Source organism: Hydra viridissima, unplaced genomic scaffold, assembly GCF_058129835.1.
Source record: "Hydra viridissima isolate aposymbiotic clone 2 unplaced genomic scaffold, HvirCarnegie_v1 scaffold_7, whole genome shotgun sequence".
Lineage (NCBI taxonomy): Eukaryota > Metazoa > Cnidaria > Hydrozoa > Anthoathecata > Hydridae > Hydra > Hydra viridissima.
This window is the reverse complement of record NW_028324306.1, coordinates 10640022-10657766: the sequence shown is the minus strand read 5'-3', so window position 1 is coordinate 10657766 and position 17745 is coordinate 10640022. Positions and strand designations below refer to the sequence as shown.

Genomic DNA, 17745 nt, shown 5'->3' with positions numbered 1-17745 from the left:
ATATAATGGAGATTGATAATGAATCTCTTGATAAAAAGAAAACAAATTTAAGAAGTAATACTATATATTTAACACAACAACTTAGATCACAATCATTACAAAGTTAGTTATTCAGGTTTATTTAGAACTCTTAAAGAAATTTTTGTTTGACAAAAATTATAAATGTAACACAAATTTATATCTTTGTATTTCCAAAAAAAACTTTCTTTTCATAACAGTGCAAAAATTAACCTTTTGTAAAAACATCAAATCAAAAAAACTTGAATGACAGATTTTTAAAAATTTCAGAAAATAAACTTAAACATTAAAGATAAAAAAAAAATTTTTTTTTTTATATGCCTTAAAGCAAGCTATAATCAACTATTATCTGGATAGATTTATATTAAATATGAAAATTACTTGTGTTATGGTATGATATGGTGATGTTCTACGTTACATAACATTTTTTTTTTTCTTTTGTTGCTTATATATAAGCAGTTATGTATTAATGTATTTTAAAATTGTAAACATAACATTTTTAAATATTACCATTCAAAAATTATAATGAAACGTATTTAAATACAAAATCAAGATTAAATATACAAAAAGAAATACACATCATTTTTACATAGTGAAAATAACAAAATATTATATTGAGAGAAAAAAAAAAAAATAATAAAAATAACAAAAAATTATGTTGAGAAAAAAAAAATTAACAGCTTAACATTTCAGTGTTTGAAAAAACTAAAGACATTGCAATAAAGTAAAATACAAAAAAAACAAACAAAAAAACAAACCACAGTAACTTGAATTTTTCTAATAAATATAGATTAAATACTAAGGATAGCTGATAAACTTAAAAAGTAAAGTTTAAGAAAATGTTTTCAAGGTTCATCATTAAACTTATTTGTTTCAATTTTTGCATATCCACCTTTGTCAGCTGATTGCAACTCTTTTACTTTTTGATACAAAACAATACCTGCTAAAAGACATACTACGCTGCCCAAGGCTATAATTATAACTGCTGCCATTAAGTTGTTTGGTCCCTTTTTGTGCTTTATTTCATTTTCCTCAGCAAGCATTTGGTTAGCATCACGTTGCATTAGTTCCATGTGAATTGGACGAATACCACTATCACTAACAACAATATTGAAAACTGTAGCTGGGCCTTCTGAAATATGAACAGTTTCTTCTAAATACTTATCGCCAACATTTACCTTAACCATATAATCTCCAGGAAGTAAAAGACGAAAATAATCTCCATTTACAGTTGATTTAACTGTATGTTTACGATAACGCAAACTAATAGGATCACCAACATCAATCGTGGCATTGGGTATTGCTGTACCATTTGAAAATCTGCATAAAAAATTCAAGTAAAATACCAGTTAAATTAACAATGAAAAAAAAACTTTTAAAATTAATTTGTAAAACATTTCAGTAATTGTGTTTATACACAATTCAAAAATTAAAATTAGTGCACAAACAATAAAGCTATAGAAAATGTGACAAAAATCACATCTACTTTTTTGATAACTAAATCAAACAAGTTTAAAGTTTTAGGGTAAATAAATATACCTAATATTGCCTTTAATTCCCATATGAACACGATCAATAAAGGCATATAGAGCTTTTTTATGATCCATCCATAAGTTTGATAGTCTATAACTCAGAGGAAATTTGCAGCAATCAAGTTCGATGGTTATCTCAAAAGCATTAGTATGTAGATAATTATAATCTTGCATTCCTCCAGCTACATTATACCAATGAGCACCATTTGTGATACCTAAATATAATGTTAAATCTAGATTACACAGAAAATATGCTATAACAGTGTTAGACAACTATATTTTAAAAAAACTAAAAAATCAAAAATTTCTGGAAATATTTTAAAATCTACTCTCACTAGAACTTGCATATCATTTAAAACAAGTTTTCAAATACTATTTGAACTTTCAATATTCAGTTTTTCCTTATGTAATGTCTTAAGATTTGTGGAGAAAAGGCTAAAGTCAGATCTGGAGTATTCTTCTTCAACTTTTGTTTCTCTAACATTTATAAACTGAGAAGTGTTTTTAAAACCTATTTATCAATGACTACTTTGAGAAGGAAGTTTGTTTTTAATCTACAAATAGCAAAAGCTTTGAACTGAAACTATAAATCAGATAATTGTGTGTGTGTGTGTGTGTGTGTGTGTGTGTGTGTGTATGTGTGTAACTCTACTATCCTGTAAATAGTACACTTTTTGAGTAAAGTAGGGGAAAGGCTACATAAAATGTAAAATAATGCTTAATGTTTCAATTCAGGACTCACTGTGGACTCATAAGGTGGTTTTTGGAAAATTGATTTGGAAATTCTACTATCTTTTGAGTGAAGTTTAAAATGATTTCAAACAACTGACTTTAATCCAGCAGGCAAAATTTATTAAAATTTAGTAAAAGATTTAACTTTTCATTTTTTCTATTTATATGAAATATTTTAGCTAGATAATCCCTTTCCCTTTTTTTTAAAGGTACTTTCTTTTTGTAGTTGTAAATTATATTGCTATAACAGGTAATTTGTTAGTTGCTTAGACTTTAATGACATCTACTTTGGAGTTAAATTTACTTAACACAAAGTTTTAGTCAGCTTAACAGAATGTTTTGTCAGACTTCAATGAAATCCTCCAAAATTCATAAAAAATTTATTGATTCCATCAAAGTTATTATCTATTAAGAAATATTTACCATCTGGGAATGTCTCGCCACAAGCATTCCCTTTAAACATTTCAGGATGATTGTATGAATATGTTTTAGAGATACTTCGAAAAATATCATCATCAGGACTTGGACTGTCTTGTTCAACCATCTTTTGGTCATCATCATATGGATAATTAGCAACAAGACTTCCACCATGGAGATTTGCAGATAGAACAAAAGGGTATTGTCTCAGCCAAGCCTCCACATTTTGTGTTTCTATTTCAGGTTTCAGATTAGTAGCAGTTGCAACAAATTGGTCAGGAAAATTTCTAGAGGAGTTAAATAAAACAAACATTGGTTATGTTCAGAAAAAAAAATAAAAACAAAGTAAAAATCAGTTTCTTTTTTCTCCAAGATATTTCATACAGTGTCAGTAATAGGAATTCAACACTTAACTTACACAATGTTTGGCTACCACTAAGATATAGTACAAATAAAAAAAAAGTGTTTCAAAAATGATAACATTTCTTTAAAGAAAACCAAGAGCTTGGAGCGAAAGGATGCACAAAGTTGATTTTCTGATTTTGCTAGCAGAGGCCGATACTTTTTTAGTTGAAGGCTCAATTATCATTGTATTATCATTTTTACAAAAAACTAAATAGATGTAGAATTGTATATTGTAAAGACATTTGTAATAAACAAAATAAGTTTGTGTGTTGGAATTAATTAAAGATGAATCAAAAATAGATAAATGTGCTTCCACATATGAGACTTTTTTAAAATTGAACCATCTAAATTTTATATATATGAAAAACAGGGGTCTAAAAATATAAAAATGACCAAGTTGCCTGGAGGCTATACTTGACTAGCATGTGTATGAAGTGTTAACAAAGCCAGTACCTTGCCAGTCTAAATCTGAGGATCAGCAACTATATTGTTAGACAAAGAGTTATATAAAAATTATGACAGCATAGTAATCTCTCAACAAGAGATTGGGTAAGAAAAAAATTATGACAGCATAGTAATCTCTCAACAAGAGATTACTATGCTGTCATAATTTTTATATAACTCTTTGTCTAACAACAAGATTTCATGGAGAGTTAATTATAATAATTGTTTTTAGTGATTGAGATTGTTTCTAGTAACTGATTTATTATCACTACTAACTTTTTCTGCTTTTAAAAATGGGATTAGCATTTCATTAAGTAAAATACTGAATCTAAATCATGGGTTGGTCTTCTACTCACAGTTAATTGAAGCTATTAATAAGGTCTGTAATTGCAATTTATTAATTTTATTGAACAAATGACAAGCTAAAGATTTCAAATTAATTGATGCTGACAAGAAGAAAATATTAAACTTTATTACAAGAACTTTGTTATTCTTTTAACAAGTTCATTCCGTGATTGGTTATTGCTTTGCCATTTCTAATTGTAATTAAGATTAACCTTGTCATTTCTTAGTATTTCCAAGTAAATGAAAGCAGTAGTCTATCATTTCTGCTACTTCTGCTACAAACATTAATCAGTTATTATAATAAAACATCTTAAAAAAAAAAAAAGATATTAAAAAAAAGAATATTATTTTGATAACTGAAAAGTCAAAATTTAGTCTCATATTCTGGTGGAGTTTTAAACAAAAAGACAATCAATAATGCAAATTCCAATTCAAGATGAAAAATCAAATAATCCCCAATTATAATTGGAACAATTTAAAATTGAAAAATCAGCGCATGAACCCAAAAGATATCAGAGTGAACCCAATAATAGAACTAAAAAAGTATACAGATAGCTAGCACCCTTCCTACAGAGTACAGAAGGAGTAATAGCTATCTGCAAACATTTATTTTCTGTTGGCTTTGATTATGCTTTGCTGTGAGCTTGAAAGTAACATATATATATAATATAAATAAAATGCTTATTTAAAACTCCAAAGAGAGTTAGAAGAATTTACCCAAGTAAACTACAAGACTTTATTGATGAGGCATTTGATAATTTTTTGTTTGTATACTTATGAGCTTGCAAGAATTAGTTTATATTTTATGAAGAAAATAAAACACAGAGATGTTGTAAAAAAAACTTCTCAACATTCTACCATAAATATATTATTATTTGTTTATCATCAAAAAAACCTATTTCAGGTGTTTGGCAATAACACATAAAAATATTATGTAACTAAATAAATGGCAAATATTTTTCTGCTTGATATTCAGAATTTGAAAAAGGTCCAAAAAAGAAATCTCTTTAAAGAGAGGAGATTTTATTAGATAAATTATCATGCTTTTTTAATCCAACTTTCACTTTATCAACAAAACAACAGTGTTGCAATATCAACAAGAGTTATAAATACAAGAAAAATTAAAGTTTATATTCATTAGTATTAACTTAAGAATAAAGCTAATATATATATATATATATATATATATATATATATATATATTAGGGTGGGTCGAATTTTTTTATCTTTCCTGTACATGAACAAAAAGTTGTCTTGGCATCAGGGCTGTGGAGTCGGTAAGCTGCTGTTCCGACTCCAACTCCTTGATTTTATCATGGACCGACTCCGACTCCCGACTCCGACTCCTTCATAAGTAACCACTTTGTAACAACAAATAGTTGTTTGTTTTACTACAGTTTTTTTGTTTGTAACAACAAATAACTGTAGTAAAATGTTAACATTGGCTATTTCATCACTATGATACAAATAATCCAACCACTTAGTGCTTTAAACAATATTTATAAGAAAACAATTTCTGAACAAACAACTTTTCTGAACTCTTGTTATGCAATAAACTCTTATGCAGTCGCTAATAACATTATGAATTTGTCAAAATCATGTTTGAAATATTGTCAGTTGGACAATATTTCAAACATGAAAGAGCTTGTTCTTCTTTAAGTTCATATTCTTTAAGAATCTTTTCTACTAAGACTTGGAGAAATTCGCTGGTGTGATTAGTTTTGGCGTCTTTTACTGCCAATGTCTTGGTAACTGCTTCATTTTTTTCAAAAAAGAATTAAACATTGATTGGAAAATAGCTCACTCTGTTAAGAAACACAAAGCGTCCCTTGAGACATTCATTTAGTTCTTCTCTTTGTTTAACAGCTTCTTCAATCACTAATTTTCTAATACTCTCTCTCTCTCTCCAGAGAAACAAAGTTAATTGAATACTTACAGTCTTTCTGTTTGTGGAGCAACTCTTTGGTGCTTGGTGGTGGCACGCCTAGCTTTCTACTAACAATATTGTGCACAGTGCTAGACAATTTAAGTCGGGAGTTAGGGGATCATGAAGTTATATAGTTTAAGGGAAGGTAGAGGAGAGCGCAAGGGAGGTGATATATGATTCTAAGTGATAAGCAACAAAATACCCTATTGCTTATCACTGTTTTAAAGGCCTAAAAATAACATGTCAAACTCCTTATCCTCCAGTTGTTGCAAACTACAATTCTCCATTGTGTCTGGATATCCTACAGCTTTCAGACCATCCTGGGACTTGTAGTTTTGCAACATCTATAAAATCCTTATGAAAATTATGAAACTTTGAAAGATTTTTTTTAAACCGGAGTCGGTACAATTTTTCCGACTCAAGCCAAAATGAGCTCCGACTCCGACTCCATGACTCCGACTCCACAGCCCTGCTTGGCATCAGTACAGTATGAAAATAATATTTAAAGATTTTTAATGAAATGTTTAGGGGTCCCAACTTTTGATTAAAGTCTTACCTTATTTGATGTATTTTAACCATTTCCTTGGTACAATCTAAATACGTACCAACTATAAATCATGACTAAAATGCATTGGCAAATGGTTTAGCACCTAACTACAAGTGCTAAAAAAGAAATGGAATAAATTTTATAATGTTCTTTACATGTGACATCACCAACATTAGCAACAAACCATGTGGTGGATTTTTTACAAACAAGCAAAATATCTAATATATTATTTTGTAATTTTATTTTCTTCTTTGCAATAATAGATTTATAGTAAAATTCAAGTAGGCTAATATAGATGTATACTACAGTAGGCTATAGTTTAGACTGTAGAAAAATCACTTCATTTAACATGTAGGCCTATTTATGAGAGGGCTAAACATATTATAGTCTGTATAAATATTGGAATATTTATTGACTAAATTCTTATGAAAAATTGTTTTAACAGCTTTTATTTATTGTAAACATAACTTGTTATAGTTTTTTTTATTATTTTAGACAAATTATTTAAATATGGATAGTATGTGTACACGAAGTGCAACTAAACATCCATTGTTTGGACAGTTAGTTGATCTTCCTGAAAATCAAATCCCATTATATGAAGAAGTTACTAAGGCGTTCTATTATAATTAGAAAACAGTATTAGAAATTAGCTTGCAAGAAAGATATTCAATTTTAGCAGACAGAGTAAAATGTGTTTATTCAAAAGCAAGTATTCCCACAATAGAAGTGAATAGCACAATCATTAGGATTAGAAGACTTATGGATAAAGTACATACACTTGAAAAATATTCAGATGCAAAAAGAACAACAGACATGTTCACTGAGAAGTTGAATTCTTTTAAGCAGTTATTTAACATTTGTACCTGCAAATGCTTTGATTCGGGCATTAGAGATAGGAACTTATGCACGTGCCCACTGCCAAATAAAATTCCATTGATAGAGTGGGATTTCTGGGTTGAGCAGAAAACTGTTAGAAATATGATAATTGGTGGAGTAGACAAAGAAACGACAGCAACACTGGAAAAGAGACAAAAAAGCAAATTTATGAAATCAGAGTGTGATGAAGCACAGTCAAAAGAGGTTGAATATAAAACTGAGGAAGATACTGATGAGGATGAGCGTAACACGTCTGAAAGTAATTATACATCAGAGGAAGAGACAGTATCAGTGCAAAACAGAAACAAGTACAAGGAATTATGTAAAGCAGTTGATCAATGCAAAATTAGCAACAGAGATACATGTCTTATTGTTAATGCTGTTTTAAAAGACCTCAGTATGTTGTCTTCAGCAACAATTCTTGATCCTTCAAAGTTATGTCGACAAAGGAATTTCTGGAGAGATACTCTGGTTGAAGAACATATGCAGAGCAATAAGGAATTGTGCTGTATAGGCTTTGATGAAAAACAAGACATTACATTAGTTGAGAGTTTTGGTTGTAGAAGAAGTAAAAAAGAAGAACACTATAGTATTGTCTTGTATCCAGGAAACATATACATCGATCATGTAGTTCCTGAAAGTAGTAAAGCTGCTGATTTAACAAAGGAGTTAATGTCAGTTATTATAGAGACAAACTCCGTAGAAAGCATTCAAGGTGTTGTGTGTGATGGCACAAATAATAATACAGGTAAAAGCAATGGAATCATAAGAAAATTGGAGGAGAACTTAGGTAGACCATTACAGTGGTTGGTATGCCTTCTACACTGTAACGAGCTGCCATTTAGAAGGTTTTTAGCAGGCAAGGATTTTGCTTGAACTACAGGACCTTCCACATCAACAGGTACAATTAGCTCAGCTCTAGAATATGATCCGAATGAATTGCCTCTCATTAATTATTTGCCAATTACTGGTAAGGTGACTGATTGTGATGAAGCTGTCAAGAAGGATCTTAGCACAGACCAACTGTACTTATTGAAAGCATGTCTAGCAGTACAGTGTGGACGTCAGGCTTCTACAGATATTGATTTCCTCGAGAAGAGTTTACCTGGAAATATAAGTCATGCTCGGTGGTTGACAAAAGCCAACAGGATTTTGTGTCTCTACATGTCTAGAGAGGTGGCATCTGAACCTCTCAGAAGAGTAACACATTTCATTTTGAACTTTTGTAGACCCTCTTGGTTCAAAATCAAATCAAGTTCTTCTTGCCAAAATGGTACTAATAACTTCTTTTACTTAGTTCAGTTGTTTCAGGAACTTGATGCATTAGATTAGGCTGTGGTTCGTCCTGTTCTCGAAAATAACTGCTACTTTGCGCATGCTGAAAACATTCTGTTAGCTGCAGTTAGTGATAGTGATATCGAAATTCGTCGTTTTTCAGTAGAACAAATAATAAGAGCAAAAGAGAAGCAGACTAATAGTAACATACCGGTTCATGTCTTTGATAAGAAGGATATAACATTAAATCTGGCTGTGACATCATTCATTAACATGATTGACTGGGACCAGAGTAATGTTACATCTCCTCCGATGCTATCACACCTTTCAAATGATCAACTTACTTACACACATCTAATACTACTGCCCGATGTTCCATGTCATTCACAGGCAGTAGAGAGAACAATTAAAGACGTTAGCGCTGTAAGCTGTAAAGTTTATGGGAGAAAGTCCCGTCATGGCATGGTGTTACAGAGTAAGAAATCCAGATTAGAGATACCAAAAATAGACAGCAAGAAAGATTTTATTAACAGTTAGGTTAAGCAACTTTGTATTGTTGCTGTTTAACATTGATTCATTACAGTTTACATTCTTTTTAATTTGTAATACATTGCAATACATTACACTAACATTGGGTATTTATGTAGTCTTTCTAGTCAGAGTTGGGACCTGTAGACACTGTCCATAAAATAAAAAGTGAGGTTTTTTCAAACGAGTACATCAAAAAGCAACTTTTTAGACATGTACAGGATCTCTAACTTAATATTTTTTACATTTCGACTCACCTTTATATATATATATATATATATATATATATATATATATATATATATATATATATATATATATATATATATATATATTCATGAACAACAAAAAGAACATTTTTATACAAACCTATTCAGATCTATATTGTTTGCATTTGCTCTACCATGAATAGAAGAACAGTCTCCTTCTTTGGATATCTCATAGCCATCAGGATTCATGCTTGGCATAATATGAATACGAGTATTTTTAAGTAAATGCTTTATCTTCTCATCACCTTCACGATATTTACTACATATATCATCCAATAAATACAACAAGATTTCACGCCCAACAACTTCATTGCCATGCATGTTACCAATATATTTAAAGTTTGGTTTTAAAGGCAGTTCAACACCTGGATTTTCGGAAATCTCCATTACATAAAGTTGTCGGCCTTGAATACTTTGACCTATAGAATACAACTTTGTGATTTCTGGACATTTATTGCGAATTGCTTGCAAATAAATTTCCATTTCTTCATAGTTATGGTGTCTAAAATCAATTGCCTCTATTATGTTAGCGCACATCAATAATAAAAGCAAAACTTGAACTGTGTTGCTGACTTTCATTTCTTACTGTCCAGCAGTAGAATAATTAATCAAAACAAAGTTTCTGAAAATAAAATAGGATATTTAGAAAAAATGAAAAGTGATTGAACTATTGTTTTAACATTTACACTTAAATCAGTTAATAGAGTGTAATAGAAAGTTTGAGAGAAGTTAGTAATACAGAAAATATTCAGTGCATTTGTCACCATAACTCGTGTTTTGTGTATAGTTATATCGTAAATATAACAATATATTACATAATTTTATATTAGTGAGACAAGTACCTAAGTCAACGATGCTCTTCGCGATTTTAAGATGTCTACACAATTAAAATATGTATTTAATTGGTGAAATACTTTCCTTATTATCAGTGTAAAAACATGTTCTTTATCAAAAACAATTAGCTTAAAGAAATGTTTACATTTGTAGCGTCTACCAAATAAACGCACGGTTATTACGCTATATCATTTACGCTAGCATAGAGTATAAAGTATATATTTACAAAGTAAGATTTTTTTGTAGTTAACTCTCACCTGTTTTCCTTTTATTTATTTGTCAGAACTCACAGTCGTACATTTAATTCCGATTTAGTTAATATATAAAGTTTGGTTTTTTTTTATGTAAGTGAGTTCCGTACTATTGGCCCGGACGTGAATCAAGAAACATATAAAGGCCTTAGCAATTTCGCTTTTAGGGCTTCTATACACTTTGTGAGATGAAACCAAGAACTTTGTAAACAATTACACGGCACAACAAATTTTTTGCTTCTTGAATACTGTTAGGTGCTTTTTAGGTTTTTGGGTACTGATCACAAATATCACATCAAAAGTTACGTATTACGTACCGTTTAGGAGAAATCTTCAGTTTTATAATGTTTGCTTAAACTTTTATCCAAATATGGTTCAGAGACAATCGTAAGAGTATTCCAATTGCTGTTCCAATAATCTACTTTTGTTTGACTAATGTATCTGATATCTCTGCCAAAAACAAGAAGCCAGTTCCCAGACAGCCTCCCGTTAGAGGCCCAATGTTATGCTTGCGACAGCGGCGCGATGCCGGCAATTGATGAAGGCACAATACCAAAACGGCCAATGGGCAAGCACCGCTAGTCAGCACTGGCTCGGGATCATTTTCCAGCTCTCGTCCGTGATCGTATGCCAGCACTGACGCGTTACTTTTGACCAATATACATGCACTAGCATGCTATTATTAGCCATTTCTGAAGAAAACGTAATATCGCACAAAAAACAAACACAAAAATAAGTATTTTTTTAAATTTATTCCAATTCAAATTGACAAAAATAATTTTAATAGTACATATATTATTGACAGTTTGAAATGGTATTATTTATTCAACAATTTTTTTTTTTTCTTCCCGAGGTTTAGCTAAAAATACTCTTCAGCCAACGCCCAACCTCTTTGCTTGATGCTCCCGAGTTTAAACGATTTATTTTTACAGTACCTAAATACAAAATTTAACTTTAATGGATGACTAGATTGCATGTGTGTATGTGTGTGTGTGTGTGTGTGTGTGTGTGTGTGTGTGTGTGTGTGTGTGTGTGTGTGTGTGTGTGTGTGTGTGTGTGTGTGTGTGTGTGTGTGTGTGTGTGTGTGTGTGTGTGTGTGTGTGTTATAAATAAAGATAAAGATTTTTTCTTACCCAATAAAGCTTTACTTTCAAGTTTTTCACTGAAATAAGCAGCTCTTTTTCAACAGCTGTTATAATCAGGATCTCTTAGAAATTTAATTTTTAAAGTTTAAGTAAAATAAAAATGAACATTAACAAAAATTACTTAAAACAACTGAAAATATAAATTCTAAGCATACTACAACTAGCCAGTATAATAAAGTGTTTCTTTACTCAATTTGGCAAGAATCTGTCTGACAGATGAACATTCATTGGATGTCAATGAAGACCCTGAAAACTAAAATTAAAGAGTAAAAATCAATGAAACTGTTTATTTTAACAATAGGTAAATGTGTATTTTATTGCATATACAGTACTGTGAATAAGTTTTAGCCCACTTATTAAAACTCGTGTTTTTTTTAACAGATTTTGAATAATAGCTTCCGATTAATGTGAAGCCAGCAAAAAGATCTAAAAAGTTTTCGATTGAGAAGTTCTTCCACAAAATGAAGCATTCCACCTTTCCATCCAGATATTTCATTTGTAGTATCACTGCCAATTAGTTGGAGATTAAGATCTTTACCTCTTTCCATTAACCAGTCGAAGAATCCAATAGCACATTGCTTAGCTGGTTTAGATATTTCTGACTTAGGTTTTGGTGTATAATGAGTAAGGTAGCGACCTCTAGGCTCTTCTGTCACAGTTATATGATTTTCTTTGATAATTTGTTTTCTGAAGGTGCCTGTGGTTTTATCATGGATAAGAACTAAAGTTTTATATTTTCTACCATCAACAAAAATTCCAGTAATTATATTTCTTTCACAGTCGAAATTTTCTTCTAATCTGGAATACTTCATAGCACACTCTTTGGCACGAAAAACTTTCATACTATCACATATGAGATTTTTTTTATCTTCAACAAGTTTTCCTGCCTTCATAATATCTTTCAGTAGACCATTAATGATAGCAGCAGTAGCAGTCGATGATACACCAAATCTGATAGAGGCAACGGGAGCATTACTAATATCAAGGTAGTTTCGTTTAACATAACTCTCTTGATTTTCAATTATCGAGTCCTCTTCGCTATCACTGACTTTATCGCTATCACTGACTATCACATCATTGGAATTATTATTAATTTCTATTGTAACACCCGTACTTTCATCATCAAATCTAACATCGGTTGGATAAATAGAGACTGATGATTCTAACTTATACTTTGAAGCTTCTTCACGTTGTCGCGTGAGTCTTGCTTGTTCAGTTGACTTGCGTAAGCGTTTTAGCCTAAGTTTGGCAGTCTCTTTAAGATCAAGACCAAATTCTTGCATACATGAAACACTGCCTTGTTTTTCTCGCTGGGTTTTTATCCAAATAAGTTCTTTTTTAGGAATTCTTAAATTTAAGTCACATTTGCAAAAGCAATAAGCACCGTCATCACAAGATTCGTTGCAAGGGGCATCATTATCACTGCAGTAAACGATTCTGCATTTGCAAAAAGCAATATCTAAAAGTTTATCAAGTTTAGGTTCCCAGCATTTTTTGTTTGCCTTTTGAGATTTGTGTCGAGCTATCTTAGAGAATGCAGACCAACTTCTATTAATTCTTAGTGCTATTGCTTTAGTTCCACAAACTATGGGTTCTTTAAATTCTGTGTTGGAAATAAGCCACCGTTCTGCAACTTCATTAGCAATATTAGAAAAAATTTCTTGCATTGATATGTTACGCGGATTTTTTTCACAGACTAGTATTCTGTTTCGCTGCAGATCTAGACATCGCTGCAAACAATCACGTAATCTTGGAAATTCAGTTTGGAGAAACTTTTTAGGACCTCCAAGATACTCATTTAGTTTGGTGTTAATCGATTTTTTGGTTTTCTTGCTAACTGATAATGCCATTTTTCTTTTTTTAATATATTATGAATCTGGAAGATATAAATACAGCAAGTATAGCAATTAATTTGAAATAAAATCTAAAATGGTAGTTATAATATTTTCAAAGTATATTTGAATATTAACTGATACTTATACACAAAATAATATTGTTAAAAACTCAAAGCATATTATAAAAATTAAGCATAAGGTTAAACAATATTTTAAGTAATTATTATGTACATTTATAACATAAACAGTCATCATTTAGTAAAAAAACACAATATTTTTAAAAATTAAAAACGTTTTCCCGGTAGCTAGACTTGTTTTTTCACCAAAATAAATTATACCATTCAACTCAGGGTTTATGAATACATAGGAAAAGTGACATACTGAATGAAAATTAAAACATGCAAAAGTATGATATACCCTATTGTCCATCCAAAATTTAAGACAGTTTGGATCAAAGACAGTGAACAAAAAAAAATTGGTCTGGAATTCTTAGAGAACAAGATTCGACAGCAGCAACAGCTGACTAAAAGTAGTGACATTGCTAGTGCAAATTCAGCAGATGAAGCAGCCATGTCTGAAATTGAAGACGATTTTTTTCAATTTAGGTCATCTTATGACACTAGTACTGCTACAAATAATATTGTTTCAACATACATTAGTAGCACCAGTTCATCACTCGATTTTCTTCATGGCTCTCCACTGTTGAAAAATGTCTTTCTTGAACTGAACACTGCTTTGCCAGCAAGTGCGAACGTTTATTTAGTGTTGCAGGACAAGTGTTCATGCCAAACCGCACTAGAATGACAGATGAACATTTTGAACAGCAACTGCTATTGCGCGTCAATGGAAAGTTGTAGTAGACCTGCCAATCTATTGGAATAAACCTATTAATGTTGATTAATATATTTGTTTTATTCCAAGAAAAAAAAGATTTATGGATAAACTTATTTTTTGTTTGTTAGTGTTTGATGTGTTTATTTTTGCGACGCGCAAAAGTACTATCATGATACTGTACTTTTTTACTTTTACTTAAGTATTTTTGTTCAGCAAGACTTTTTACTTTTACTTCGTTACTTTTACAGTCAGTACTTTTACTTTTTACTTAAGTATTTTTAAAAGGTAACGACCCCAACCCTGTATATATATATATATATATATATATATATATATATATATATATATATATATATATATATATATATATATATATATATATATATATATATATATATATATATATATATATACTTTAAAAATAAATTGAAATTTTTCAACTAAAGTTTAAATTTTTTTTCAGAAATCATTTTACATTTTATCTTATTAAGACATAAGTTATGAAAAATTAACTATAATTAAGTATTAAAAATAAAAAGTATAAAATAAAAGTATAAATGCAACTATAACATTTTTAAAGGTGTAGTTAAAAAAAAAATTTTTTTAATTTAAAAATAAAAGTTTAATGTAACAGGGGTACAATAAAATAATCTGATGAATAAACTTTTGTAGGGAGACAAAGACATTTTTTGAAAACCATTGAAACAGATAAAAGTTGCAATTTAGATAAACTGTTTCTAGACACTTTACAAACTCCTAATTTTGTTGATGAAATTGGAAACATAAAACTTTCATAAACAGTTAGGAATTTTTCACAAACAAATGTAATATTATTATTCATAAGTAGTATATTATGAATGAGACACGGTACACCATCATTTGTAATAAAACAGTTATCTCGATTTGATGTTGAAAAAAACCATTTCTCTAACTGAACTTTTTTAAATTGTTTTGCATGTTCAAATCCATTAGGTAAAGGGCCACTAAAATGTTCACCTTTAAGTGAATTAAGCTCATCCAAGTTATTATCATTTTTTAAATTACTGCATAGTTTTCTCTCTCCTAATCTGCGAACTAATTGCTGAATTGGAAATTGTGCTTTCCTAATCATTTTTTTAAACTGTCCTGACAAATTTTCAAAAGGAAAACTGCCAAAATTATCTAATGGACCAAGAGTCTGCACATCTTTTGACAAAAGAATTAGGCAGTGAACATTGTAAACAAGAAATCCTTTACCATAGAGACTTTTACCTTTATTTACAAATAAAACAAGTAATTCATGAGCATACTCAGAGTAATCCTTAGAAAACACTGGATCTATCAATATAGTTATAGCTACATTTAGTAACATAAAATGATTGTATAAAGGCAATGATAAAACATTTGAGAGCACTAATGGGCCCAGATAAAGTAAAAAAAGACAAAATTCAGTAGCTTTCCAGCGTAAAACTTCATGAGCAGAACGACACTTTCTTGCAAATTCAGAAGGGACATTTTGTGATAAAGAGTTTAGACTATTAAACAAATGATCCATTGCACGTGTACCAATTCGAACGTGCAAAGGGCCTTTTGGGCCTTTCCAATAAAGAATCAATCGCTTCATGACTCCTAAACAAACTAGATGCATATAGTCTAGACCAAACTGACTTACAAAGCCAACATTCAACGGTTTTAGAGGACACTCCTTGAGATGATGTTTTTTGTCAATCATCAAAAAAAGCTAAATCTGTTTGTAGAGGTGCATTTGTTTCAGGATAAACTAATTTGCCATCATATTCACCATTTGTTGTGCATTTTTCACATGAATTATAACCAGAATGACCTTTTATACCTTTGACAAATGCTCTAGCAGGTGCATCACAGATAAATGAATGAATTTTAACAGAATACCTTTTGTTACCAAACAAAAAACCATTCTCTACTAAATGTTTAGTTTCTTCAACAAGCTCTTCAAGAAATTCTGCTGCACTTGGTGGTTTTTCTTTTCCGCTATATATTCCTACAACAAATGGTTCTTTTGTACTAAAGTTCTTTACAATATAAAGTATTGGCCATACTGAGACACAAGAACTTTTGAACAGAGGCAACCCATCTACATTAAATTGCAAGAGGATTTTTGTATTCTCGGGTATAAACGAATCATTAATGAAGTTTTTTAAACCATTCTCAAGTCCAATGTGACAATAATCTCCTCCACTTTTTAGTTGTTTAACTTCAAACATTGTAGGTGTCTTTAATAACGTCCTTGGATGTTGTGGTAAAGTTGGAAAATATGGTTTAAGAATGCATAGAAGTGATGCAAGTGCCACATGGGTTATTTCACAATGCAGAGACCAATCGCGAAGTATGTTGTTTATTTCACCATCAAAATTTTCATTTTGATCATCAGAGCTAGATGAAACATAGTAATTTTCCTCCGAATCAACATCATTGACATTATCATTAGTAAAATTTAAATCTCTGATTGAATCAGAACTAAAATTACTCTTTAAGTTAAAATCTGTTGTCTGGGCATTAGTTGCTGTAATGTCACTAAACAAAACTTTTTCATCTTTTAATAAAGTTGTATCTTACTGCTGAACTAGCTGCTTGACATCACAAAAATTTGTATGGTCCGGAAAATTGTTATATACTCTATTTAAATCAAGTTCAGCTTGTTTTTTAACTTTTCAACGAATGGTTGAGTATGAATAACCTTTTGTATAGCTATTCATTTTCTAGATATTAATTAACAACAACAAAAAATTAGCATAAACTTTTTCATTTACTTTACTTTTATTTATTTTCTTTTTATAACAAAAATATTTTTTTAATTTTCAGTGCATGAAAAATAGTTTTTTTTATACTGCACTTTGTAAAAAAATATTTACATTATTTTTTAATAAATGTTACTTAAATAAAATACAATAATTTTAATGAATATTTATATTTAAAGATTAGAATCTCCTTAAAAACTTTTATGCTATAATCTTACAATGAAAACTTTATTATAAAATTGTTTTTGTCAAGTTAGCGCATTACAAAAATTGTTTGTGCTATTGGTACAGTTGCGTCGGCTAAATTAAAGTAAATAAAACTTTTAAGTTTAAGCATTGGAGAAACATTGGCCCCACTGTGAACCAAAGAGACCGCCAGGTTTTATGTCGTGGCACTCAAACCAAATCCTTATTATGTAATAGTATTATCCATATTGTTTCAAAAAAAATTGTTTCTGAAACCAAAATGCGTTGCTATCATATAATTTTAGATATAACTATATTGTAAAATTATAATAAAATTTTTTAATTTTTTGCCGAATCTCAAAACTTAAAAAATTGAATAAGAACTTTTTTTTATCACCGAAAACCGCTAAAAAAAATTTTAATAAAGGAGGTTTTATAATTTATTTCATAACATTTATTTTTTAGTATAATGCATCCAACTTTATACTTTTTTAAAAATTATATAATAAAAACTTTAATAAAAAACAAATTTAATGTTTTAATTTTTATTTTAACTAATACTTTCAACTAATGCAGTTATTAGATAAAA

The 17745-nt window shown here is 29.9% G+C and overlaps 2 protein-coding genes and 1 pseudogene across 3 annotated transcripts in view; all 3 read right to left on the bottom strand.

Moving 5' to 3' along the window:
* LOC149886089 (uncharacterized) overlaps nt 1-17745 on the bottom strand; it is a 282044-nt gene that overhangs the window by 11533 nt on the left and 252766 nt on the right. The window lies entirely within an intron of this gene.
* Nucleotides 47-10521, bottom strand: LOC145184650 (carboxypeptidase D-like). 2 transcript variants are annotated; one of them, XM_090092483.1, is made up of 5 exons: nt 10407-10521; nt 9416-9937; nt 2706-2986; nt 1558-1765; nt 47-1338 (listed from the first exon to the last, which is right to left on the bottom strand). In XM_090092483.1, exons 2-5 carry the CDS (start codon nt 9892-9894, stop codon nt 864-866), a joined length of 1443 nt encoding a protein of 480 aa, XP_089948609.1. In that variant the 5' UTR covers nt 9895-9937; nt 10407-10521; the 3' UTR covers nt 47-863. The 2 variants fall into 2 exon arrangements, with proteins under 2 accessions (XP_089948609.1, XP_089948608.1); XM_090092482.1 differs by lacking the exon at nt 10407-10521 and adding an exon at nt 10158-10369.
* Nucleotides 14837-16928, bottom strand: LOC145185944 (uncharacterized; annotated as a pseudogene).

Bases quoted from the DNA above. Each gene is read 5' to 3' on its own strand.
- LOC145184650 (XM_090092483.1), bottom strand. From the start codon at position 9,894: ATGAAAGTCAGCAACACAGTTCAAGTTTTGCTTTTATTATTGATGTGC. The intron at 1,766-2,705 runs GTAAATATTTCT...CATTATATTTAG, and splicing joins TGGCGAGACATTCCCAGATG to GTATCACAAATGGTGCTCAT. The intron at 1,339-1,557 runs GTATATTTATTT...TTTTTTATGCAG, and splicing joins GGAATTAAAGGCAATATTAG to ATTTTCAAATGGTACAGCAA.